Source organism: Zingiber officinale, chromosome 3B (assembly GCF_018446385.1).
Source record: "Zingiber officinale cultivar Zhangliang chromosome 3B, Zo_v1.1, whole genome shotgun sequence".
Classification (NCBI taxonomy): domain Eukaryota; kingdom Viridiplantae; phylum Streptophyta; class Magnoliopsida; order Zingiberales; family Zingiberaceae; genus Zingiber; species Zingiber officinale.
Window position 1 is genome coordinate 119,136,447 of NC_055991.1, and position 25,538 is coordinate 119,161,984.

Here is a 25,538-nt window from a genome sequence, read left to right on the forward strand (position 1 = left end):
ACAAAATCCAGCTCCATGTTTCTCCGTTCGGCGTTGTCCTCATCGTAGCTCTGGATCCGGGCGGACTCCACGCCGACTTCAACCGGAATGACGGCCTCGCCACCATATACCAAATGGAACGATGTGACTCCTGTCCCTTCTTTTGGCGTTGTTCGGATGGCCCACAAGACGTTCGGCACTTCATCCGGCCAACTTCCTCCCAAATGGTCGAGCCGAGCGCGCAGAATACGGAGAATTTCCCGGTTGGCCACTTCAGCTTGACCGTTGCTCTGAGGATAGGCCACGGATGTGAAGTGTTGCTCAATGCCGTAGCTCTTGCACCAATCCTCTAACATCTTCCCTGTGAACTGCCGCCCGTTGTCGGACACTAGTCGGCGAGGGATGCCGAACCGACAAATGATGTGTTGCCAGATAAATTTTTTAACCATTTGTTCAGTGATCTTTGCTAGCGGCTCGGCCTCCACCCACTTGGAGAAATAGTCTACCGCCACTAGTAAGAATTTCCTCTGCCCAGCCGCCATCGGAAATGGACCGACAATATCCATTCCCCATTGGTCGAACGGGCATGAAACGCTTGACGCCTTCATTTCTTCAGCCGGTCGGTGGGAGAAGTTGTGATACTTCTGACATGAAAGGTAGGTAGATACTGTCCGAGCGGCATCTGTTTGTAAAGTTGGCCAAAAGTATCCGGCCAAGAGGATCTTCTTGGCCAATGAGCGCCCGCCCGGATGACCCCCGCATGATCCTTGATGTACTTCTTGGAGGATGTAAGCTGAGTCCTCCAAGCTTACACATTTGAGCAACGGGCGCGAGAATGCTTTCTTGTAAAGCTGATCTCCGATGAGTGTAAACCGACCGGCTCTTCTTCTGAGGAGCCGGGCTGCATATTCATCGGAGGGTGTGGTGCCCGAACGGAGAAATTCTATAATAGGTGTCCTCCAGTCGCTTAGAAACGTGAGGCCTTGCATCCGATCGACGTGCGCCACCAGCAGTACTTTTTCAATTGGTTGCTGAATGGCAATGGGTGTTATTGAACTCGCGAGTTTGGCTAACTCGTCTGCTGCTTGGTTCTCCGTTCGGGGAATCTTCTGTATAAGAACCTCTCGGAAAGTAGCTTTGAGCTTTTCGAAGGCCTCAACGTAGAGTTTAAGCCGAACATTATTGATTTCAAAGGTGCCAGAAAGTTGTTGAGCGGCCAATTGCGAATCCGAATAGAGAGTCACCCGACCGGCACCCACATGCCGGGCTGCCTGCAATCCGGCTATGAGGGCCTCATACTCTGCTTCGTTGTTGGTAGCCTGGTAATCCAGCCGGACGGATAGGTGCATCTTTTCTTCCTGAGGTGAAAGTAGTAAGATTCCGATCCCACTTCCGAGCCGAGTGGAGGATCCATCCACATATATTCTCCACATAGCTTCCTGCTCTGGCCTTTGCACTTCAGTCACAAAATCAGCCAAGGATTGGGCTTTGATCGCCGAGCGGGGCTGATATTGGATGTCAAATTCACTTAATTCTGTCGTCCACTTGATGAGCCGTCCAGACGCTTTTGGATTCAACAGTATTCTTCCGAGTGGACTGTTCGTCCGGACAATGATGGTGTGAGCCAAGAAATACGGTCGAAGGCGCCGAGCGGCTAGAACCAAAGCAAAGGGCAACTTCTCGAGGCCCGTGTAACGAGATTCAGCATTTTTCAAAATGTGGCTTAAAAAGTACACCGGCCGCTCTTCGTCGCTCGCCTTCACAAGTGCCGAGCCTGCAGCATGCTCAGTTGACGACAAATAAATATAAAGTGACTCACCCCCGATCGGCTTGGCTAGCACTGGCAGAGAATTAAGATATGTCTTCAATTCTCCGAACGCTCGGTCACATTCTTCGTCCCACTGGAACTTAGTAGCCTTGCGCAGGATCTTGAAGAATGGAAGGCTCCGGTCGGCGGTTTTGGAGATGAATCTGGACAAAGCAGTTATCCGACCGGTCAGCCGTTGTACTTCCCTTGTATTTCTTGGGGCGGCATGTCTTGCAGAGCTTTCACCTTGTTGGGATTTGCTTCGATTCCCCGCTCGGTCACTATGTACCCCAAGAAACGCCCTCCTTTTGCTCCGAACAGGCACTTCTGGGGATTTAGCTTGACTCCATATTTGCGCAGTGTTCAGAAGGTTTCTTCCACATCCTTGAGAAGATCGGCCTCTCGGACAGACTTAATGAGAATATCGTCCACATAGACTTCCAGATTACGCCCGATCTGCTTCTTGAACACTTTGTTCATCAAGCGTTGATAGGTGGCCCCGGCATTCTTCAATCCGAACGGCATCACATTATAGCAATATGTGCCGTCGGCCGTTACGAAGCTTACTTTTTCTTGATCTTCCCGGGCGAGCGGCACTTGATGATATCCTTGATAGGCGTCAAGCATGCAAATTAATTCGCAGCCGGCCGTAGAGTCCACCAACTGATCTATCCTGGGCAGGGGATAAAAATCTTTGGGGCATGCTTTGTTTAAGTCCCGAAAGTCGATGCAGACTCTCCACTTGCCGCCCGGCTTGGAGACTAATACTACGTTAGCCAGCCAGCTCGGGAACTGCACTTCTCGTATGTGGCCGGCCTCCAGAAGTTTCTCTACTTCCGCCCGGATGATGGCGTTCTGCTCGGCACTGAAATCCCTTTTCCTCTGCTTCACTGGCCGAGCGTCCGGTCGGACATGCAATTCATGCTGCGCCAGGCTTGACGAAATTCCGGGCAACTCATGTGTCGACCAGACGAAGACATCATGATTTCGTTGGAGGCATTGGATCAGTTCCTCCTTTTGCTCCTCCTTCAGATCAGAGGCGATAAAAGTCGTGGCCTCCGATCGGGTCGGATGAATCTGAACCTCCTCCTTTTCATCATAAATTAAAGCAGGAGGTTTCTCGGTAATGGCATTTACCTCGATTCGAGGCGCCTTCCGAGCAGAGGTGGATTCTGCTCGGACCATCTCGATATAGCATCGCCGAGCTGCTAACTGATCCCCCCGTACTTCTCCCACTTTGTCTTCGACGAGGAACTTCATCTTCTGGTGGAAGGTTGAGACGATGGCTCGGAATTCGCTAAGCGCCGGTCGTCCCAAAATGATGTTGTAGGACGAAGGAGAGTCGACCACCACGAAGTTTATTGTCCTGGTCCTTCTGAGTGGCTCCTCTCCCAGCGAAGTAGCCAACTGGATCTATCCAACCGGCTGGACCTCGTTGCCCGTAAACCCATAGAGCGGGGTGGTCATGGGCAGCAGCTCGGCTCGATCAATTTGCAGCTGATCGAACGCCTTCTTGAATATGATGTTGACCGAGCTCCCTGTGTCAACAAATATGCGGTGAATAGTATAATTTGCTATTACCGCTTTAATGAGCAGAGCGTCGTCGTGGGGCACTTCAACTCCCTCTAAGTCTCCGGGCCCGAAAGTGATTTCTGGTCCACTTGCCCGTTCTTGGCTACAGCCGACTGCGTGGATCTGCAACTGCCGGACGCCCGCCTTTCTGGCTCGGTTGGAGTCTCCTCCGGTCGGCCCACCAGCAATAACGTTGATCTCACCTCGGGAAGTATTGCTTCTATTTTCCTCTTCCCGCGCGGACGGCCGGGACCGCTCTCTGGACGCTCGGCGATTCTCCTGTCTTGGGGATCGGTGCCGATCGGGCGTCTGGTGATGTTGCCTCTCGGTGCGGGTCCGGTCAGCTTCATGGGTCCTTTGTCTCCTGTCGATGGGAGGAGACCGTCGTTCGGCTTTCCTGGGAACGGGATTAGCCACGAAGGGAAGACTTCGACAATCCCTCGTGTTATGCGTATCCGTCTGGTGGAAGGAGCAGAACATAGGGGTCCACCTCTTCTTTGGTTTGGGCCGAGCGGCAGCCACTTCTTGTACGTGCGATCTGGTGTGGGGGGATCGGATTGCTTCGGCCCTCGGTCCTCGTGGTGGCTGCTGAGCGGCATGCTGTTTCCGCTCGGCCTGAACAGGTGCCCGCTCGGTTGGAGTTTCCTTTTTCCGAGCGGCTTGCGCTTCTTCCACATTTATGTATTCGTTGGCCCGATGCAGCATGTGATCATAATCTCGGGGCGGCTTTCGGATGAGCGACCGGAAGAAGTCCCCATCTACAAGGCCTTGCGTGAAGGCATTCATCATCGTCTCCGATGTGGCTGTTGGGATATCCATCGCCACTTGGTTGAACCGCTGAATGTAAGCTCGAAGCGATTCTCTCGGCTCTTGTTTGATGGCGAACAAGCTGACACTTGTCTTCTGATAACGCCGACTGCTAGCGAAGTGGTGGAGGAAGGTCGTTCGGAAGTCCTTAAAGCTAGCGATGGATCCGTCCGGCAGCCTCCGAAACCACCGTTGAGCCGATCCCGAGAGAGTCGTAAGGAAAATGCGACACTTTACTCCGTCTGTATATTGATGGAGTGTAGCTGTGTTATCAAACTTACCCAGATGATCATCCGGGTCCGTTGTTCCGTTGTACTCGCCGATCGTCGGAGGCACGTAGTGCTTGGGTAGAGGGTCTCGTAGAATAGCCTCCGAGAATTGGCGATTGATCCGCTCGGGAGATGAGTCCGCCCGGGGAGCTTTCCCTTTTCTGTCATCCCACCTTGGCATTTCGTCTGAAGAAGAGCCTCTATCTCTCCGAGCTGGCGCGGCTTCAGGGGTGCGAAATAAGGCCCGGTGGAATGCGACGCGGCCGTTCGGCCGCTGCTTTCTGTTTTTGTTCCACAAGTTTGGCGGCCCTTATCTCGACTAGAGCTTCGAGTTCTTCCGTCGAAAGCGCCACCGTGTGTTGTCGTCCAGCCTCGTCCATCGTTCTTGTTCGGATGCAGGTGCGTTCCCACAGACGGCGCCAATTTGATCCTGTCCGAACCAAGAGTCAACGGACACTGGGCACGTAGCGCTCCCTGCTAGATCCTCGAGCGCTCCGGCGAACCTGCAGGGAAACCGAGCCGGGAGGGGTGTCCCGGCGACGGCCCTCCGACGCTCAAGTTAGGCGAGGAATAACGAATAGGTGGCCTCAAGATGAAGATTTTTCTCCTTACCTCCCGTGAAGAAATGGAGGCCTTATATAGACCTCTCGAAGAAGCCTGGGCGCGCCAGTCGAAGCAACCACCTGCCTTTGACCATGCCCAGGTATGGGTCTGTCAGAAGGGCCATGCCCAAATATGGATCTGTCAGGCAGACGTCCATGAGACCATACTGCTACTGTATCAACCTTTCCATGATGTGACGGCAAGATCCTCCATCGTGCGATCTTGTGTACGGCCTAATCATCCTTCTGTTGATATCCCATATCCCGAGCTGAGCACATAGGCCGCTCGGCCACCTTTATACCCTCGCCCCTATCCTGGCCGAATGGACCACCCGATCGGCCCTTCGGTCCCAGCCGAGCGGACTTCCGCTCGGCCCTTCGGTCTTCCTGCCTTGGCGTCGGAAACCGAAGCCCATGGATGAGTTATCTCTAGCTCCGCTCGGACCATTACCCGCTTGGCCAGCCCTCCATCCGTCCTTAGGTTGGGACCCTTCAGAAGGTGGGCCCCGCATTCTTACCGCCGGATCAATACCCTTTTAGCTTGGATGTGAATTTGTATATGTTTTCAAAATCACGTATAGTCATATTAAAATTAGGGCATAAGTACGTAATGCCTAAATTAACATTCATATCTACCTCAATAAGTCCTATGATGGCTTTTTCAGTGTCAGAAAAGCGAGTATCATGTAATACTACTAAAACTTTTCCTCCTAATTTGGCTCGAGTTAAGCCTCTGAGGCCAAATACAATCAATCCAAGATGTATATTATTATGTTTTCTTAGATACAAACTTTTAGCGGCCTCCTCAGTCATAAGGCCTAGTTTTACTTCTCCTCCATCTGGAAGATGAAGAGCTTCTTGTCTATGATGTCTATAGACAGAGGTGGAGAAATTTAAGATTCCTTGACTGTAAAGTTTTTTTAGATTTAAGGCATTTAATTGTTCATTTAAGAAGATTGTCAGATCTTTGTCCACATCTATAACTTCCTCTAGGCGAAGAGGGCCTAAAGTAGAAGTACTATTTCTTCTAGTTAGGGTATCTAACCAAGAAGAAGAAGTATTTGCTTCCATGGATCTAACAGCTCTAGATGATCCAGAGAAAGACTCAGTTTTTGTCAGACTCATTGACTTTGTATGTTAAAAATTTAGAAGTGACTGGTGGTGTTTTAGGAAGATGTTTTCCTAAGGATAGGTTACTAAGATCTCTATTAATTTTACAAATTCTTCTTTTACTTTGCTAGCTCCAAAGTTACCAGCAAGTTGATTGTCTATTTGAAGTAGTTTTGATTCAATCAAAGTTAAACGATAATGAAGAGAAGTAAGAAGAGCTAAAATGATATTATTTTGTTGTATCTGAATTTGATCTCCTTTATCGGGCAAAGTAATATGACAATAACCGTCTTCTTTAGTGGTGAAAAATTGTCTTGTATATTCTACAGCATCATCATAATATGTATTTTTATATTTTAATTTGTTCATTTATATTTTAGTTCTTCTAATAAACGAGTAATTTTATCTAATTGTTCATTTAATTGTGTTTTGTTGTAGTCTTTTGATTGTAGTAAAAGTTGATGAGTAACTAGTTCTGTTATTGATTTTACAATTTTTGAACTTTTTAAGTAGTCAAGATTTTTTAAAACTTCGGCTGTTAATTTTTGTTGTTGCAAAGCAAGTGTAAGTAGATGTTCAAGTTTATATCTTAATGTTTGACAATGGTTTTCTACAAAGAGACCAAGACTTAGTACTAAATTTGTTAATGTGTTTAAGTGGGGTTGATCAAAATGTAAGAGATGATCAAATTACTTACTTCTAATATAACAAGTATGTTCACCCCATCAGCTAATGCAATAAACGACATGTAAAAAAACTTACTTTTTGATTCCCAAGTTACAACTGTTTAATTATTTTGGATTTTTGAAATTGTACGACGGTATTAAACTTTCTAAAATGTGTGATGTGATTATAATTGCTTGACATTTGGCTGTGTTAGTTTTAGAACATAACTCTTTATGAATATTTTGGATAAATATTTGTATTATGACGTTGACTATTATAACGTTGATGTAAATGTTATTCGGTTTGGTGTAAATATTGCAAATTTGTACATGTGCAATAAAAATCAAAGATGTATTGTAGTGTTTACAGGTTCAACAACTAGAGATGGATATATATATATTTCCATAGCAAATGATTAAATTTTTTTATTTTCATGGTTAATTTTATGATCGATATAAAAAAAATGGGTGAGTGAGGCTGGGATGAGTGAGGATATAAAATTGGATGGCCCCTGCCCCTTCCATTATTATGTTTCAATATTTCACCATAAAATGACCTCAACTCGCCCAAGTCGAGACTAAAGTTTTTGCTAGTCTTGTTTATTATGTCGGTTCCATTGGACGTAAGGCTCATCAAGGCAGACCCATCGGAACAACCAGATAAACATCACCTCACTAGGTCCATTGGAACCACCAATTTTGTATATATTGCATGTCATGCATGCTACATATACATTTACAAATTGCCCCTGATTACTTCCCTAAAACAAATTGATCATTTGATCATCTTCAAAATTAATTAGTTAATTCAAAAAGTTAAATATCTTAATTATATATATATATATATATATATATATATATATATATATATATATTGCTTTCTTTCAAACCCAAGGTGATTAGTTATAGGGTTGTGAGAGTTTGGATGCATATTGGAACATGATCGAGCTAGACAAGTAGTGCTTACCCAGTGGTCACCCAAGTGCACAACACAATGAACTCAGTCAATCGATTAACAGAACCATAGTGACATTCAAAGCCTCATAACAAAATTACTTGGTGATGCTTTAGTGCCATCCTATAAAGGAACATGCATATATTCTACGTGCAAGGACCCCCGAGTAGGTATACAAGAATGCAAATCTTAAGCACACCATTTAAAGCAGTTTTAGCTATTATGTGACACCATAGGAGCATACACAGTGCACCATCTTAGCCACAGAAAACAATAAGCACACTCCATGAACAGCAACTAAATCTTTTGCATTTTGACATGTTTGTAGATGATATTGCACAAAACTATATATGACATTGCGAGTGTCCAGGCAGACGAAGATGTGCTTTCATACTCCAGACAAGGATTCGGGCAGCTACTTATTTGGTCAGGAAATAGATGAGCAAGAAGAGAGCCACAAAAGAGGCGATGAGGGTCGCCGTTCGACGGCTTGATTTAGTCTCAAAAACCTAACATACAAAAAGGAGCTTGGAATTTTGGATACTGGAGTCACTGAAGTTAATAAATTTTTGTGCTTGCTTACCAGCTTGAAGCGATCCACTGTTCCAGAAAGAATTCCCCTTGACGAATCCATGTCACTGCCCTGAAATATTGACATACATTAGCGGTGATAAAAATGAATTGAGGGAGGGAGGGAAATTACACGAATGATTATATACCATGTGATCCAGGACTCTGTTGTGACTCTCAACCTCTTCATGTATATCACCTGTCAACTGTAAAAGAGCATCGAATGATATCATAAGCAGTTGCTAAGTGTCAACATGAATCTAGGCACAAGAATCAAATTGAGACAAGGTATGGCTAACTTTGTCTTATGGTCCAGTCATCTAATGAGTCAAATAGTAGAGAAAGATTTATGTGTCATCCACTTAAATTGTGCATAGGACTGTAAATGAACCAAGCGTTTGTAAACAAACTTGATGTTCGTTCAATATACACAAGATTAACTAAACAAACAAACTAAACAAACAAACTTGAACAGCTCGTTAAACTAAACAAACAAGCTTGAATACATATGTGTTTAACTCATTAACATTCGTGAACAACGTTCATGAATAATATTCACAAACCATATTTATTAATAAAACTTTTTTCAATATGTTAAATAAATAAGTTTAAATTATCAAGCTCAATAACCAATCAAACAACTAAAAGTTCCAAACAATGAAACAAGCTTGAATTGAGAGCACGATAACATCTAAACGAACCAAGCTCAAGCCCAGCTCGAATCAAGCTCAAGCCAAGCTTGAATTGAGAGTTCGATAACATTTAAACGAACCAAACTCAAGCCAAGCTTCAAACAAGCTCAAGCTCATAAAAAATAAACTAAGCCAAGCTTGAACAATCATTTCAAAAGCTTGGTTCATTTTAAACTTGGCTCGGCTCGGTTACCTTATCAAACAAGCTTGAACACCCCAAAGCTCAGCTCAACTCGGCTTGTTTACAACTCTAATTGTGCATGGATCAGTTTTCGTGTTAGTGTAAGGTTAGTAGTTAAGAAAGTTGAATTCTGATCTGTATGGTCGTTGTAAGAGTACCACATTAAAAGCTTTTCAAGCCCAATGCCACCTTGGTAGTAGAGAGGCTTGGCATTCCTGCCAATCATCCATGTTTCCAACCCTGACCAGCTGATCCTACACCCAAGTGTATATTATCATTCCTAATGACATAATTTTGAAAATTTATATTACAAGCTTCATGTTTGACAACTTTCCAAAGCTATTCTGATGCCCATTTCAAAATGTAGGTATCTATCATATCAGCTCAATTTTCAGCAGTCCTAAATAAACTCAGAAACTAGGTCAATTCATAGCCAGAGAAATTTCTCAGTTGGAAGAGAGATTTTTTCGATGTTGCAGAGATATAAGATAAACAAGGCTGTTACACCTTCTCAACCCATCATTTATCGACTCTTCAATTTAAGCAGTCCTAAAGGATCATGAAAACTCAGTTAATATATTGCTCGAGAAACTTCTCTTGCTTCTGTCTGTATGATTCGTATCTACCACTTACCATCAGTTACCTATCATTCAGTAGTCTCACTTGTTGCTCTAATAGTTCACTAGTCGCACCTTGAAAAGAGTAACCAACTTAGCAACTATTTGAGAAACAAAAAGATCAGCCTCAAATTTTCTTTTGCATCATTTGTCTGCTTATTACACTTGAATTACTATCTTGTACTTACCCTCTTCAATATGCTGACTCTATCTTGTAGACCTTCAATAGCCACATCATTATCATGCTCAGAAATTTCATGAGATGAAAATTGTGAAGCTCGGATGCCACCTTCTTCAATTCCATCAAAAAGCGCAGCTCTAGTACCTCGATAGTCCCTATAATTGGATGAGTGTCAGAATAATCAAATATGATGAACATAATATAAAAGACATCAGATACTTTTAAGGTTCAAGAAAAATTTTATAATACAAAAATAGTAACTAGTACTTGAACAAACATAGCTTATGTCCTAGAAATATAATGATTAGTAGGTTTGCAACACAACAGATGGCATGAATATGCAATAATGCAATCAAAGGAATTATGTAACAAGGAACCTCAAAACATATTGAGAACTGCAGAAGCAATTCAAATAAAAAAAAAGTAACACAAATGTTAAATTTTCCAGGACTTATCCTCATAATTTTGAAGCTGTAGCTGGTACATGAAATAAACCCTGCATACAGTTCAATCAAGGGGTAAAATCCATGAAGCTGACCCCAAATATTTGGCACAAACATGGTTTCCTATCGTTTTTTTCTATTTGTTTCTTCTCTTCCCAGGAAAAAGGATCGTGTGCTCATGCAACACTAAAACACACTTGAGCAACTAAAAGAACAAATCAGAGGATGAAACAAAAGCTAAATTCTCGTGTTGATCATAAGCAGGCACAGAGACAGGTCATGACTAACCTTCTGGAGTTCATGGCTACGCTAGATTACGACGATCTTTTTTTCCTCAGTCTTCCCTCAGAATTCTCCTCTGCACAGTATTTCAGAAAGCGTATGTATTCAGTAAGGGTTCCAAAACAGAATGAAAATCGATCCAAATATCCAATCACACAACAAAGTTTACAAACCTCACCACAGAATCAGCGAATGCAGAACCCGAAAGAAAGATTAGCACAAGAAAAATAGAGGACGGAATCAAATCGAACATTTTGAAAGAATACAATATTGCCAAAAAAACAAAAAAAAAAAAAAACAGCGCACAGAAACATACGAAAATTGACGCCATTTAACTGATAAAATGCAGGAGAAACGAGAAAAATCTTCGGATCTCACAACAATTCGCCCAATCAAAAACCCTAGGTCGATTCAAATTCAAAAGCGTTCGAATTGGGTGAATATAACCTAAATTGATAGAAAGGAACGGATCTTACTCGATCGCGTCGGCAATCTTCGTGTCACGATTCTTTCGAGGGTTTCGACCGAGATCGATTGCGAGAGAGACGAAGGGGAAGATATAATTTCCTCCCTTTTTATTATGGCCGTACGATAAGTGTCGGTGGTGATCTTACCGTTCATAGTGTTTCAATAATTGCAAAGCTTCAAGTGTTATTATGTTACAAATTATAGGGGGCAAAGTAAAAAACTTCTCAGACACAGATAAACCGAGAGGACCAAGAGCGACTCCTTCCTTCGATTCCTTCTTCCTCGATTGTTAATGGCGGACGATCTATTCCAGGGCTTGCCTCCTCCCTCCAGTGCCCCTTCTCCGCCGCCGGAGAAGCGTTCACCCTCCCCGATTGAGAGGGATTCACCGCCGCCTCCGCCGCCAGCTCCTGCGCCTATCCTCAAAAGCGCCCTCAAGCGAGACAAACCCTCAGATTCCCATGACCAAGGTGCGTCGACGTCCTTATTCATAAATTTGATTTCTTTTTGTTCTCTGTATCTCCTTTTCGTATTCGTCTTCCTGCCTGATTCAGTAGCTGTGATTGTAATTTCTCTTATTTCGGCGATTAGGGTTTCTTCTGGTTCGATTGTCCACGAGGCCCCACTAATTGACTAATTGCTAAATAACTTGGTCCAATTAACTTTTTTTTTTTTCATTTTAGTGATGGACTGTCAATGTGATTGTGCCTCGCAGCTTTGATTTTCCTTGTTCACATCAATTTATCTTTATAATTTTATATCAATTTGTGTACGAGTATGAAGGTTCCATATTCGGTTTTGGGACATGGAACACTTTAGAAGTATTGAACTATGTTATAGTGATAACTAGAATGTCAGAGTTGCAATATAAAAACTTTTTGACTATTATCAATCCATAAGTTATTGAATATAAACTCTATTATCTACTTCAAAGCTCGCTAAAGTTTCATTGAGTTTAGTACCTATAGTTTAAGTGTCCGTGTAATGGTGCTGGAAGTATCATCATGCCCCAAATTTGGAAAATTTTCACATTGTGGTTAGTTTCAGAGGAAGAACTTGTTCTATGGTTAACTTTTCGAGTCGTTCTGTTCTACTTGCCATCCAGCATGTGAAAATAGTCCATACAAACGATATTAAATGTCTTGGCTCATGAGGCTCCCTTGAGCATCACTACTTGCACGTAGATTCAGTGAACTAGGATTCTGTTCTCGCCTTTTGCAAGCTGGGGTTCCGCCGAGAAACTTCCTCAAGGCTTTTTATGAGGACCTAGCAAAACTTCTACGAGCTGGAGATAATTGGTGCGATCTTCTGTGAGGTTCCTCTCCCATTTCTTCTTTTTCTTCCTTGGTTCCTCCTGATCAATGCCGAGTTGCACCACTTTGGTATGCAATCAGCACCATTGGTATCTCTTTCCAGATGGGACCCCAGCATGGAACAAGATTTTAAACCTTGCTTTGTTGTTTCCTTTAGGGAGGATAGATGAATAAGGATCTGTAAAGACTACCCAAATAAGTGGTCAATGCTTGATGGTTATGGCTGTGGTAATTTCATTTTTTTGTCACTGACAATACTAACTTTTTTATTACTTGCAACCTTTTGAATCAAACTCTACATATGCAGCACCCCAGAAACGTTTAAGGTTCAAAACAAGTGTGGATGCGACTGAAGCACAAGTGACGCAGGCGATGCACAAAATAGCTTCACATATAAAAAATCGTGCAAAATTTGGCAAGGCATCAAAACTTGCCATGCAATTAATCCAAGCCGGAAGTGTCAAGCCAGGAACTAGCAATCAGTTTTTTGATATTCTGGAAGCTGCAATGTCTTCTCCATTAGTTTGTAATGAGCCCTCATTGAGAATGGATTATCAAGCCTTATTTTCAGCAGTTCAAGATGTTGCAGATGTAAGTTAATATTGAGGACAATCCTGTTTTTATTGGAAAAAGAGTTTACGACAGTTTCCTTGTTTTATGTTGATGCTCGATACACTTGTTCTCTGGTTGAATTCATGTTATTAATTTTCTTATTAACTGCAGGTTTTCAATAAACAGCAGAGAAATCAGCTGGCGACATGGACTTTGCGGGCAGTTGTTGCTAATGATCTCTATACTGATGATAGTTTTGTGGTATGCATTTCTAAACTACAAATTTATGTAGTGTTGCATTAAACTCCATTCAATTTCATGTGTTGTCTGAGTTCAAAAAATATTGGGAAAGTTATTCTTGATGTTTTCATGAGTTATTTTTACGAAGACAAACCCACAATGTTGTTCTTGATTTTCCCATGAAAGGATAGCATTTGATCTATTTTGTAGTTCCCTAAGGGATGAGGACATTAGATTAGAGTTAGTTGTCGGTCTGAGTTATTGTCTATTGATTCTCATTGCCAGAAAAAGGAGGCAGGCTAGTAGCCAATAAGAAAAAACTAAGGCCGATGGCGCCCTCCCAACCAAAATATGACTGCCATGGTCAAGATGTGGTAAAGTAAGCTCAAATCTATTAGCTTTTTATCGAACCACGTAGGTAAGTTTCCGAAATTATCAAATCACGTAGGTTAGTTTCAAAATTACCAAATCACGTATCCACTTTCCGTTTTATCTCTAATCAGTCGATTGATAAAAAAAATCAATCGAATTAATTTCTATTTAAAAATCAATCGATTGATTTTTTTAACACTAGTCGAATCGATTTCTCTTTGTGTTGAAATTTTGAGCAAATCAGTCGACTGATAATAAAAATTAGTCAAATCGATTTGCTTCTGTATCAAAGTTGATTTTGGGTTAAATCAGTTGATGAACCATGCAACCTCGGATTGACATAAAACTAGTTCTTATGTGTTCGACTAGTTCTCCTGATTATATCCATGCCTTTAAACATTTATTTGACCCAATATATTGAGAACGGTGAATTTTTAAACACGAATGTGTTCAAAAAATTCAATTTATGTTCAAAAAAATCACTGCTCTCAATATATTAAATCAAATTAATGTTGGAGGACATGAATATAATCAGAAGAAGTAGACGAACACATAGAAGCTAGTTTTATATCAATCCGAGGTCTTTGGTCCAAACCTATGGACCAAACATTTTCGGATTGACATGAAACTATCTCTTATGTATTTCTCTATTTCACCTGATTATATTCATGCATTCAAATATCAATTTGACTCAATATATTGAGAGCACTGATTTTTTTAACACGAATTGAATTTTTCAAACACATTCGTGTTCAAAAAATCACTACTTTCATTATATTGTGTCAAATTAACGTTTGAGAGCATGAATATAATCAGGAGAACTAGCCGAACATATAGGAACTAGTTTCATGTCATTCTAAATTGTCTAGGTCCATCATCAATTTGATCCAATATATTGAGAGTAGTGATTTTTTAACACAAATTAGATTTTTCAAACACGTCTGTATTTAAAAAAATCATTGCTCTCAATGTATTAGATCAAATTGACATTTAAGGGCATGGATATAATTAAGAAAATTAAACGAACACATAGGAAATAATTTCATATTAATATGACATATATTGGTCCAGTAGGTTTTGTCCAAAACGGGCTTATAAACCAAATGACCTCGGATTGACATTAAATTAGCTCTTATGTATTCGTCTACTTTTAATTATATCCATGCCCTCAAATGTCAATTTGATAAGATATATTGAGAGCAATATACAAGATTTTTTGAACACAAATGTATTTGAAAAATTCAATTCATATTTAAAAAATCACTGTTTTCAATATATTGGGTCACAATGACATTTGAGAGCATGAATATAATCAGGACAACTAGCTGAACACATAGGAACTAGTTTCATACTTTCATGTTAATCCGAAATCGTTTGATCCATCAACCGGTTTTATCCAAAATTGACTTTGATATAGAAGTAAATCGATTCAACTGATTTTCATTATCAGCCGACTGATTTGCTTGAAAATTCGGCACCGAGAGAAATCAATTCTATTAGTGTTAAAAATCAATCAACTAATTTTCAAACAAAAATCAATTCGACTAATTTTTTTTTATTCGATTGATTAGAGGTAAATCAGGAAGTGAATACGTGATTTGATAATTTTAAAATTAACCTACGCGATTTAGTAATTTCGGAAACTTACTTACATGATTATGTAAAAAAGTTGCAAAACAATAGAACTACTAGACCTTTTAACAACAGCGTGCCAACTTGCTTTCTTTATTCACTAAAAGTCTATGCTTGCATTTTGTAGATTTGTTCACATCAGAACATATTTGCTAATCTGTGTATTTTGAAAGTATAGTAGGCATGTTAACTTTAAGAATCTTTCTTTTTCTTGGTTTACCTACATTATAACTGACAAGTCATAATTCTTAGTATTCAAAAGCAGCTGGCAAGATCAAAGAAGCCATTTCTAGCCTCCCTCAAGCTACCGCAGATGATGATAACGAAGAAGCCGCAGCATTAGCACTAGCGGAGAACAACACAGTTGGCAAGGACACAGCTGAACATGAGGCTACGTCATCGGATGCCCTCACTGAAACTGACAACAATGCTTCTGATCCATTTGGATTAGATAGTCTGCTTCCAAGTAAATCCAAGAAAGACGAACAACCCAAGACAAAAGATGCATTAAGTTTAAGCAGAAAAGCTTCCGACGACGGTGAACACAAGAGATTCATTAAATCTCAAAGAGAGGTCTTATTATTATGTTTGGACACTGCTGCTCGGCGCTATAAAGTTCCTTGGTAATACTTGGTCTACTGTTCTGTTCTTTGCTTCCTATACAATCCCTTCATTGGCTTGTGCTGATACCTTGCCCTCGTTGCATAACAGGTGTCAAACAGTAATCGATATATTGGTTAAGCATGCTTTCGATAACATAGACAGATTCACATCTCAACAAAGAGATGCGATCGAGAAGCTATGGGCTTCCATTAGGGAACAGCACATCAGAAGAAAACAGGGCAAATCGGTGACCGGTAAACTCGACATGAATGCATTTGAGTGGCTCCAGGAGAAGTACGCAAATGAGAAGATCAGCATTCGACATGCTGTTGGAGGCAGTGGTGAGCGACGTGCCCAACAGTGGCTAGGTTAACATTATCGATGGCATCAGAAAGTCGATATGAAACCAAAATGTGATCCCTCATTTCGGAGAAAATGAGGTGGCAATGTAATTGTACGTCCAAAGCTTTGGTGATTACACTGTCAGTTCTATATAAACTTAGCTCAGAATCTAATGGATCGAGAGATACACAGCCTAGTTTGTTGTTGAATTACAGTCGGATGAAAATTCTCAATATTAGAACTTCGTTTATTAATATCAACAACTAGAATTGTTGTCTAGTCTGCTGTAGAGTTAGTCATTTGATGAGCAGTCTCAATATTGTCTCATAAAGGAATTGGACCTCAAGCTCTTCCACATGAGATTTTGAATCACATTTCCTGAAGCTCCCCCCTTGTATCTCCTACCTCCTAACTCCGGCGCTAATGTCAACAGCAGCTATCTCCCCTCAGGCCCCAGCTACGACCATGCTGCGGCTATCTCCCATCTATCACTCCGCGACCGAGGGGTTACTTCACACACCACCACCTTTGCAAACACCTGTAGACCCAAACTATTGGTGCGGCTCGCCAGCCAGTTTTAAGTTCAACAGAGGTGAAGTTCACAAACACACTCATCAATGTCATTAGCTACAAAACAACAATACAACACTTGGCAACAAAAATATTTCTAGCTTTTATCCATGAATTTAGTGAACATCAATGAGACTATATTATCCCTGAAAACATTAACTGAGTTCCTTTCCTCACTTGAACCATGGAGGCATGGTTGAATCTGTAGACAAGGTAGCAAAATTTAATTGCAAATAAGTCATAACAAAACAGAGTATTTTTACCATCAACAAGTATCCATCTCTAAATTTTATTATTTATTTTATTGTATTGTATCTAAAGTTTTTCCATTGAAAAAAAATTAAAGAAAAATATTGTCGAAATCCCCTTAGCGTAGTAACCTTACCAGTTTATCTTTCCGGTCCCTCCACAAGCACTGCAAGATCTAGTTGAGGAGCACTTTGAACAATAACTCCACTTCTTTGGAAGTCTGAAAAACCAAAATTCTTTAGTTAGTACAATAGATCATCTTGACTGTGTGAACAAACGTCAAGCATACCCCGCAGTGTATCGGGTGGCCATGTTCTTCGCGGTCAATCTAGCTCTTTCAGCACTTTGGTCAGACAATTTCTTGAGCACGAATCCTTCCCCGTTGCATTCCGTGCAGATACCCGAACCGCCGCAATCTTCGCAAGCTCTGGAAGCATTCTACATCTAGTCGGAGAAAGTTAGCTAGTCGACATCTAGTGCAAAAGAGTAAAACCTGTGGTGCATGCAATTCGAGAATGTACAATGACAGTTTCACTAGCTTTTGTTGTTCTTGCGAGGAGTGATGCTGCAGTACCCACAGCCACAGCAGCGATTACAACCAATGCAGCGGTTTCGGGTAATGCAGAGAGCCCAAGGTGCTGATTTCGTTGCCTTTCGGTTTCACAAGGCTTGAACTTTAACAAGTTAGCAAAGCGAGCTTCATTTGCAGTTTGGATCTTGCAGTGCAAAGCTATAGCTGTTTCAGACAACATTATAGTCGAGGACACTTTAATATCATTATCATCAATTCGTGCAAGTCACAAATAATAATACAGGAGCTTATATACTTCAATAAGTGGGTATATACTTCAATAGCATGTCAAATAGGAGCAAGAATGGCACAATGTGCTCAAACTCGAAAAAATATCATCACCATCATCAAATCCTATAAGTCGCAAATAATAATACAGGCGGGTATATACTTCAGAATGTGCTCAAACTCAATTAATATCCTTATCATCACCAAATCTTGTATGTCAAATAGGAACAAGAACAGCACAATGTGCACAAACACGAACAATATCCTCGTCGTCGTCAATCCATGTAACTCAAAGCTATTTAGGGATCTTTAAATCCATGTTATCAGTTATCTGAAACAAAACCACTTCTAGCTCACCTTCTTGGAGAAAGAACAGTTAGAACTCCGTTCTTAGTCCAGTTCAAATCATGCATTAATAATCTCAACAAAAGAAGAAAAATAATGCAGAAAAGCAAAATCACCATCGCTCTTTGCTTGCTTCAGAAAAGAAAATTCTGATTTTTCTCAAGATTTCTGCATATATTATTAAATGTCAAAATATAACCAAATGATATAAAGATCCAAAAATGAAAGAAAAGAAGAGGATTTTAATGTCAACATATAGAAATTTAACATCAGAAGCTTCTGAGACCAAGAAAACACACAGAGTCCAGAGAACCAAAACCCTAAAGAAAAGAGGAAGAATTTAAAAAACAACATCTAGAAATTTGAAGATTTTTCATGTTCAAAAACTAAGATAAAATTCAGAAGAAATTGAAGTATAAGTAATATATGTATATACCTCTTTTGGAGCTTGGAAAACTTGGTGTTGGTGGTGTAGCTCGGAGTGGAATGAGCTCCATCTCCCAATGCAGTAGAGTTCGTCGGTGTGTCGATAAGATTTTGCTTTGGGGAAGGTATATGAGGATTTTGAGAAAATTTCAAGTTGCCCCTTGTAAGTTACCTATTTTCCATAATGCTACTTGGGTATTCACCTTTTGAACTTACCGATTGAGAGAAATGTCCATCATTTATTTTTTTAAAAAAAATGAATTGGGATAAATTAAGACAATTTTTAGTTAGATATTTGTAATCTAAATCAAATAAAAGAATCGTTTTAATGAATAACTCGGTGTTTATTCTATAATTAAAATTGTTACTGGACAGCTTAATTTTCTGAGAATTTATTTATAAAACTTAAATTTAGTAATAAAAATCTGTTTAATTTAAATTTGATTCATTTTCTTTCACAAATAAATATATATACATAAACTAGAGGGTACAAAATCAAAATTTTCCCAGGAGTTTTGATAGATTTGGGGCGGATCCAATCAATAGATACGCTAGAGCTGATAGATTAGGGGATCCAATTAATAGACCAATCAGGTGAAGCTATGATATTTTCTAACTGAAAATTGTAATTTATCTATAATTATTGGAAATTATAACTAGTATATTAATTATTGATGATTAATTTACTCTTGCATCCTGTTTACCACAAGAGAAGAGATCCACTTAATTTCTTAAGACCTTGTTATGTTGTATTATGGGGATAAGTAACCAATAAACCCTTGATATTAACTTAAATTATTTCTCCTCCTAAGTAAATTGCTTTTGTTGTAACTAAACAGGCTGCGTTAGGTCCTTATGAGTTCAGTCCAGTCAAGTTCAATATCTCAACCATGATTTGCAAAACCAGGAACGGGATCGTACGATCCTATAATTTGGAAGTACTAAATCGATCCAAAATCAATTGATATCGGGATTTTGTAGTGGAATAAGAGTAGGATCGTTGAGATTGTGCATCATCGGTGGGATCAGGTACGATTCTATGATCCTACGATTCTACATTTTGAGAGACAATAACTTTACATTTTGAGAGACAATAACTTTTAATTTGGATTGAACCATGAAAGACACAATATATTAAATCTACATTTATTACCAGGTGTATCCTGTAACCGCCCGATCTTTGGCTTAAACAAATATTGTTTAAAGTCTTTTCAAAGGCTTCAAACAATTTTTGTCATTGTAATAGAGTTATTTTTGTCTTTTGCGTCATTAGGATTTTTAGACTATTTAAAACATCTATTTAGTTGATATTTGATAGTTTTGATCATCACGGATATTTTCTTTCGCTGCTTTCCCCCAAAATTATGACTTTTTGATGTTTATTTTTTTGTTGAATCAACATGTCTTTAGATGATTGTTTCTGACATTTGTGTTCTAATCAACAGAATCAATATCTAATCCTACTTCACATCAACAAGCTAAAAAACCTAATTATAACACTAGATACCGACTAGTTTGAAGCAAACCCTATCATTCTACATAATACCCCTCGAGGAGTTGTTTTTTTTTTTTTTGTCCTCTCCCCAACACCTGTGCTAACCATGATGCCTCTTCTCACTTGCCAAAAACAGTAACCAACCTAACAAAGAGCAGTCATAGATCCTTAGTGACAGTTATGCAACATCCACATTTGACCTCAGTAATCTATCATCCACCTTATAATAAGTCACTAGTCCACATCATTGATTTAACCTTCCACGTGCAGACCCTAGTTAGGCATGCTTCCTTGCTGTTCCAGGCAACACAAACATACCTACAAAGCAATCAAATCAGGCATCCAACAGAAAAAACAAACAAAAAAAAAAGTGCAAGGACCCCTTTGTTCTTCAAGTCAGACAAGGCCAGGATATGCATATCTCTCATGACATGGACTGCAACACTGAATTCTATATAAGGGACATGCCCTTTGGTCTTCGAGTCAGACATGGCCAGGGCATGCCTATCTCTCATGACATGGACTGCAACACAAAATGCTATATATGTGCTCACTTCAGGTATGCTGAAACAACACAGGAGGTACCTGAAGCTCAAAAGTTTGGTGGCATGGGGAAAGGTGTGCTCAAAACTACAGCCAAGGCCATGTCCTGGCCAAGGAGCAGCAGTAGAGAAACTTCTTCATCTTCATCAGCAGTGAAGGTGCCAGAGGATGTGAAGAAGGGGGAGTTTGCAGTCGTGGCAGTGTGGAATGAGAAGGCAACAAGGTTTGTGGCCTCACTCAGATGCCTATCAAACCCTGTGTTTCTGAGGCTGCTGGAGTTGGCAGAGGAGGAGTTTGGATTTCAGCAAGTGGGAGCCCTTGCTGTTCCCTGCAAGCCTTCAGAGTTGGAGAGAATCATTAAGGAGATTAAGAATTATTAGTGGTTTTATTTGTATTGTGTATGTGTTGTTTTTGTTCTTTGTTTATGTTTGGATAGAATTGGACAGTCAGGTGTGGAGATTAGTTGTAGAACCTTAAACGAAAGTTAGTTAAGAAGAGAGTTTCAATCATGACTAGTTAGTTGCTTCTCTTTTTGTTTCAGGTATCCGAATTTGAAGATTATGGTCCCTGCTTCATAATATCAAAACCATGCTCTCTAGGTTTGAGAATTAATTTATCATTGAATAAGGTTGTGCATAAATGACAGTCATCAAACTTCGCATTGTGGTTATTAGTGTTATAGTGCACCTAACAGAGTAGATAATTACTTTGTGATTTGTGTAGTTGTTGCACTTATCTCTACTGGTGTGATTGCATTAGTTGTGTTGACATTAACAAATATTGGGGTTAATGTGTAGGTTATATTGTCAATATACGACTGATAGAGCATCTTCTATTAAGAAACATAAATATTCATTATTCTACATTTCTGAACAAGAGTAGAAGTTAACTTGAACTTGTTTTCTACTTCTGTGATCAATTACTCGTGTTGATATTGCAAATGTTGTCCGTTCGATCCGTCACACTACTTATGTGTTGCCTATGATATGTTCATGAACTAATCATTGCCTAGAGGAATGAATTAAGTTTCTTTTTCGTTATCAGGGAAGTTTTCTCCTAAAATTGTGAATATGCTAAACAAAGGAAATCATTAGCATCAGAAGTCAGAACCACATGTAGCAATTTCTTTAAATACTATCAATTTTGAAAATTTTCTAATTGTCAGCTCAACAAGTTAAAGAAGTTTGAATTACAACAGTTTTTTAACATTTATCTTGAAAAGTTCAGACATAAAAACATAGATACATACACAAGAAAAGCCTTCTATTGATTTCACACTCGTATAACTAGTTACCTCGTCTTGTCGCCTGAATCTGATAGAGTATCCTCAGTTGATGCTTCACTTGGTTCAGCTGTTGCAGAACATTTCAAACTTAAGTTTAAACTATCATTCAGACCTCTACCTGAATCACTCAGTGCAGGATTTTTAAAAGTCAACCCGATACCGGGGAACATGGATGATGATCCATTTCGCATCTGCACTTCATCTGGCGATACTACATTTCCGTGCATCTTCATGCTGCCACCGCAGTCACCAGAGACCATGCTCATCCTTTTCAATAGTCCACGGCCTTGAGAATTATTAGGTGGAGCAGGTGGATCCCCATGGTTCAGAAAAGAAGAGGTTTGCCACTCTTTCATAGGCATATACTGAATTGTTGTGCTGCTGTCGGGGTCACCATAGGCCAAGTTCTTCCTTTTCAGTAGTCCGTGACCATGAGAGTTATTAGGCGGAACAGATGGATTGCCATATTTGGGAAAAGAAGACATTGGCCCCTCATTCTTAGGCATATATTGACGAAAACATGATGCAGATGGAGATTCTGAATTCTCTTGGTATTTTTTAAATGTATTAACAAACCAATCTGGAACACTTGGAGGACATTGATTTCTCCATGCTGGGGTTTCAACTGAATTTTGACACCAATTAGATGACCTGAAAGGATAAGACTGGTTCGGTAATGTGAATCTATTCAGCTGCTGCCCGATTCCTGCCATTGGATAGCCAGATCTTATTAGATTGCCAGCAAGAAAAGGGCCAGGAGGAGGTCTGAAAGAAATAGGTTCGGCTATAGTCACGTTTGATGGATTGGGACTGGTGCAACTGAAATTGTTCATACTCCGAATGAGTATATCTCCCATCGATCTTCTAGTTTCTCCATTGCATTGTGTAAATTCTGAGTTTGTTGGTAAAATATTGCTCCCATAGTAGTGACTGTTTGCTGCACTTTTTGTAGCGAATGTAGACGGTGGATGGACTGGCCTAGTAAACTTTCTTGGCTCATAAAACACCTCATTAATAATCTTTTTTCGTTCTTTGGCCCATTGCTCAGCCAAATCCTCTGCCACTCTTGATTTCAAGAAGCAGAGATTTGTATCTGTCAAGATGGTATTCCAGTTATTCTGTCCATGCCGTCTCACACCAAGCCATAGGAAATCCAACTCATCGTCTGACCATTGAATGGGAGTCTTTGCACAGTTTCCAAATAAAATGTTATGCTTATCTTTTATCACCTCTGGCCCTTTAAACATAGTCTCATATGCCGATCTTCTATGCCATGACGCTGAACTTTCACCACCATAATGCTCTTGAGTTTTTCTTTCAAGGTAATTAGCATTCTCATAACCCAAACCTGATATTGTTTCTCGTCTTTGGGGATCCTTCACAAAAGATTCATGGAATTGAGAATTCGGAGATACATGATGAAAGGAGGCATTTGATGCCTTTTCAGTTAGCTCCTTCTCATAAGTAGAGACTCCTGGATTTTTCATTTCTCCTTTTCCTTTTTTTTCGGTAATCTGAAAGGTGAACTCCCTAGATGGATCACAATGTGTAGGTGCATCCTGAATTAGGGAAACCATCAGACACAATATGAAATCAATCACCATTATTCAACCTATGCAGAACATGAATACAATGACTTGTCTCATAATTCACCTGATTGAGTTGACTTTGCATGGATGAATTAACTGGATGCTGAGAGGAACCCATTTCATTTGGCATCCCCGTGCAACCACTACGAAGTTTCTCCGCATTGAAGGATGAAGTTTCTAGAACATGTACAGGAAATACTGAAGGTTTTCTGTCAAAAGTTGGAAATTTTAGAATTTGAACATACCTGACTCATAATCATAAATACAAGTTTTTTATTAATAGTAAAACTAAAACAAAGAGCATTTGGCAAAAAGAGAAACAGAGAAAAGTGTGGGTTACCCATTCACTTGAGGAAAGCCAGTAGGTGCAGGTTTATCCACAGCATCTATCCCAGATTCAGGCACCTATAGAAATGTTAATTGAGGCAATTTTCGTCAACCTTAAGTTCTTAGATGAGAAAATCACAGATTAGAAGAAGCTAGAAAAGATTACACCCATGACAAGATAGACATTACATGTCCATAATGACATATGAAGTGCTAAGTTTACTTTGTGAGACCTACTCGACATGGCAATGACAGTTCTTGATCAATCAACCAGAGAATTATAACAAACAAAACCCCAAAAACCTTTTTGATATTGCATTTTGGCTATTTGCTTCTAGTACAGTAATTTTTATGGGAAAAATATTCTCTAATAAATATTCAATCTGAAAACACCTATTGCATGCAAAGGAATAGCATTCACCAATCACCATTGTGTACTCAATAAATTCAATCCAGAATATTAATTAAATACTGGGGTACAATCCATACTATACAAGGTGAGATACATTAATAGGATGGATAAAACAACATAATTGAAATTTATCATAGGTACAAGCATATACATCGGGTTAAAGTTTGGCAACATGGATTACTTCCGGTATCAACAGAATCCCTTGACAGACTCCATATGCCAACTAATTGCATCAATACTAAATTGTCTTTCAAGTTATTAATATCGATGTTAGAAATATGTTTAGAACCTTCTTACTAAATTGATCCAATATGGAGTTTGTGCAGTTGCATTAATCTAGTCAAATATGGAAACAGCATTGACAAGCTATGTTGTCTCATTGATAGAAAATTGTCTTTCAGTACATCATAAAATGTGTAAAACCTAAAATGCAGCAGGTAATGAAGACTTAAACTACTACCACGAAATGGAACTCTACATGCCCACTAATTGCATCAATACCAAATTATCTTTCAAGTTATTAGTAGCATTGCTAAATATGTTTAGAACCTTCTTAAAAAAAGGAGTCGATGTGGTTTTTGTGAAGTAGCATCAATCCAATCAAATATGGAAATAGCATTGACAAGCTATGATGTCTCTTTGATAGATAACTGTCACTCGGTTCATCACAAAATGTGTAAACTTAGAATTCAGCAATCAATGAACTCTAAATTACTATCCCGAAATGGAACTAAAATATCCAACACCTTTATTCTAAAATAAACAAAAGAGAAGGCCGTAGTATATATAGCAAACCACATGGACCATAATACTCTCAGGTGCTAAATAACATGGTATATGCGTCTTTGTTTGAATACTAGTTGAATCACTAGATAGCTGAGACCTATTAACCAAACTAGCACATCTTGGTTTAGAAATGCTTACTATTAAATTAAATGCCACCAAGAAAAGTTTGTAATTTCAAATACTGGAGTAGAATGACCAGATATCTCACATTATGACATAAAGAAGTACATGACAACATGTAGCGTATGATATTGGCAGGGTACCGCTATAACAAGTTATTCAAATTCATATTGAATTATATCTAAACCTTACTGAATGGATCCAATGCGATGCTAGTGCCATTGACCCGATAACTATGTTACCTTATTAGCAGGCAGTCTTAATGGTTGATCACAAATTATCATATAGTAAAAAAATGAGCATCATTAATAGGTAAAGAAAGAAACCTATAAGCGATG

General features: G+C 39.8%; 4 protein-coding genes across 5 annotated transcripts; 2 read left to right on the top strand and 2 right to left on the bottom strand.

Annotated features, from left to right (window-relative positions):
• Positions 1-7,939: 7,939 nt before the first annotated feature.
• On the bottom strand, positions 7,940-11,340 carry LOC121967431 (bet1-like SNARE 1-1). The gene is made up of 6 exons (XM_042517651.1): positions 11,209-11,340; positions 10,739-10,808; positions 10,015-10,162; positions 8,486-8,542; positions 8,350-8,409; positions 7,940-8,275 (listed from the first exon to the last, which is right to left on the bottom strand). Exons 2-6 carry the CDS (start codon positions 10,750-10,752, stop codon positions 8,186-8,188), a joined length of 369 nt encoding a protein of 122 aa, XP_042373585.1. The 5' UTR covers positions 10,753-10,808; positions 11,209-11,340; the 3' UTR covers positions 7,940-8,185.
• An 85-nt stretch (positions 11,341-11,425) lies between these two features.
• LOC121967429 lies at positions 11,426-16,514 on the top strand. 2 transcript variants are annotated; one of them, XM_042517649.1, is made up of 6 exons: positions 11,699-12,582; positions 12,671-12,741; positions 12,821-13,104; positions 13,237-13,326; positions 15,562-15,932; positions 16,021-16,514. In XM_042517649.1, the coding sequence occupies exons 2-6, from the start codon at positions 12,720-12,722 to the stop codon at positions 16,283-16,285; spliced, it is 1,032 nt and encodes a 343-aa protein (XP_042373583.1). In that variant the 5' UTR covers positions 11,699-12,582; positions 12,671-12,719; the 3' UTR covers positions 16,286-16,514. The 2 variants fall into 2 exon arrangements, with proteins under 2 accessions (XP_042373582.1, XP_042373583.1); XM_042517648.1 differs by lacking the exons at positions 11,699-12,582; positions 12,671-12,741 and adding an exon at positions 11,426-11,670.
• A 333-nt stretch (positions 16,515-16,847) lies between these two features.
• On the bottom strand, positions 16,848-18,762 carry LOC121967430. The gene is made up of 5 exons (XM_042517650.1): positions 18,654-18,762; positions 17,595-17,809; positions 17,363-17,511; positions 17,210-17,293; positions 16,848-17,026 (listed from the first exon to the last, which is right to left on the bottom strand). Coding segments are annotated over exons 1-5 (510 nt in total). The 5' UTR covers positions 18,715-18,762; the 3' UTR covers positions 16,848-17,025.
• Positions 18,763-20,640: 1,878 nt separating this feature from the next.
• Positions 20,641-21,190, top strand: LOC121968556 (auxin-responsive protein SAUR32-like). The gene has a single exon (XM_042518877.1). The coding sequence runs from the start codon at positions 20,657-20,659 to the stop codon at positions 21,059-21,061; it is 405 nt and encodes a 134-aa protein (XP_042374811.1). The 5' UTR covers positions 20,641-20,656; the 3' UTR covers positions 21,062-21,190.
• Positions 21,191-25,538: the final 4,348 nt, after the last annotated feature.

Excerpts from the sequence above, each read along its gene's own strand:
- LOC121967431 (XM_042517651.1), bottom strand. Across the intron at positions 8,543-10,014 it reads GAGTCAGCATATTGAAGAGG|TTGACAGGTGATATACATGA; the intron begins GTAAGTACAAGA and ends GCTCTTTTACAG. Across the intron at positions 8,276-8,349 it reads CAGTGGATCGCTTCAAGCTG|GTTTTTGAGACTAAATCAAG; the intron begins GTAAGCAAGCAC and ends TTTGTATGTTAG.
- LOC121967429 (XM_042517648.1), top strand. The coding sequence starts at position 11,493 with ATGGCGGACGATCTATTCCAGGGCTTGCCTCCTCCCTCCAGTGCCCCT. Across the intron at positions 13,105-13,236 it reads CAGTTCAAGATGTTGCAGAT|GTTTTCAATAAACAGCAGAG; the intron begins GTAAGTTAATAT and ends TATTAACTGCAG. Across the intron at positions 15,933-16,020 it reads CGGCGCTATAAAGTTCCTTG|GTGTCAAACAGTAATCGATA; the intron begins GTAATACTTGGT and ends GTTGCATAACAG.
- LOC121967430 (XM_042517650.1), bottom strand. The coding sequence starts at position 18,714 with ATGGAGCTCATTCCACTCCGAGCTACACCACCAACACCAAGTTTTCCA. Across the intron at positions 17,810-18,653 it reads TTTTCCAAGCTCCAAAAGAG|CTATAGCTTTGCACTGCAAG; the intron begins GTATATACATAT and ends TGTCTGAAACAG. Across the intron at positions 17,512-17,594 it reads AAGCTAGTGAAACTGTCATT|AATGCTTCCAGAGCTTGCGA; the intron begins GTACATTCTCGA and ends GACTAGATGTAG.
- LOC121968556 (XM_042518877.1), top strand. The coding sequence starts at position 20,657 with ATGGACTGCAACACAAAATGCTATATATGTGCTCACTTCAGGTATGCT.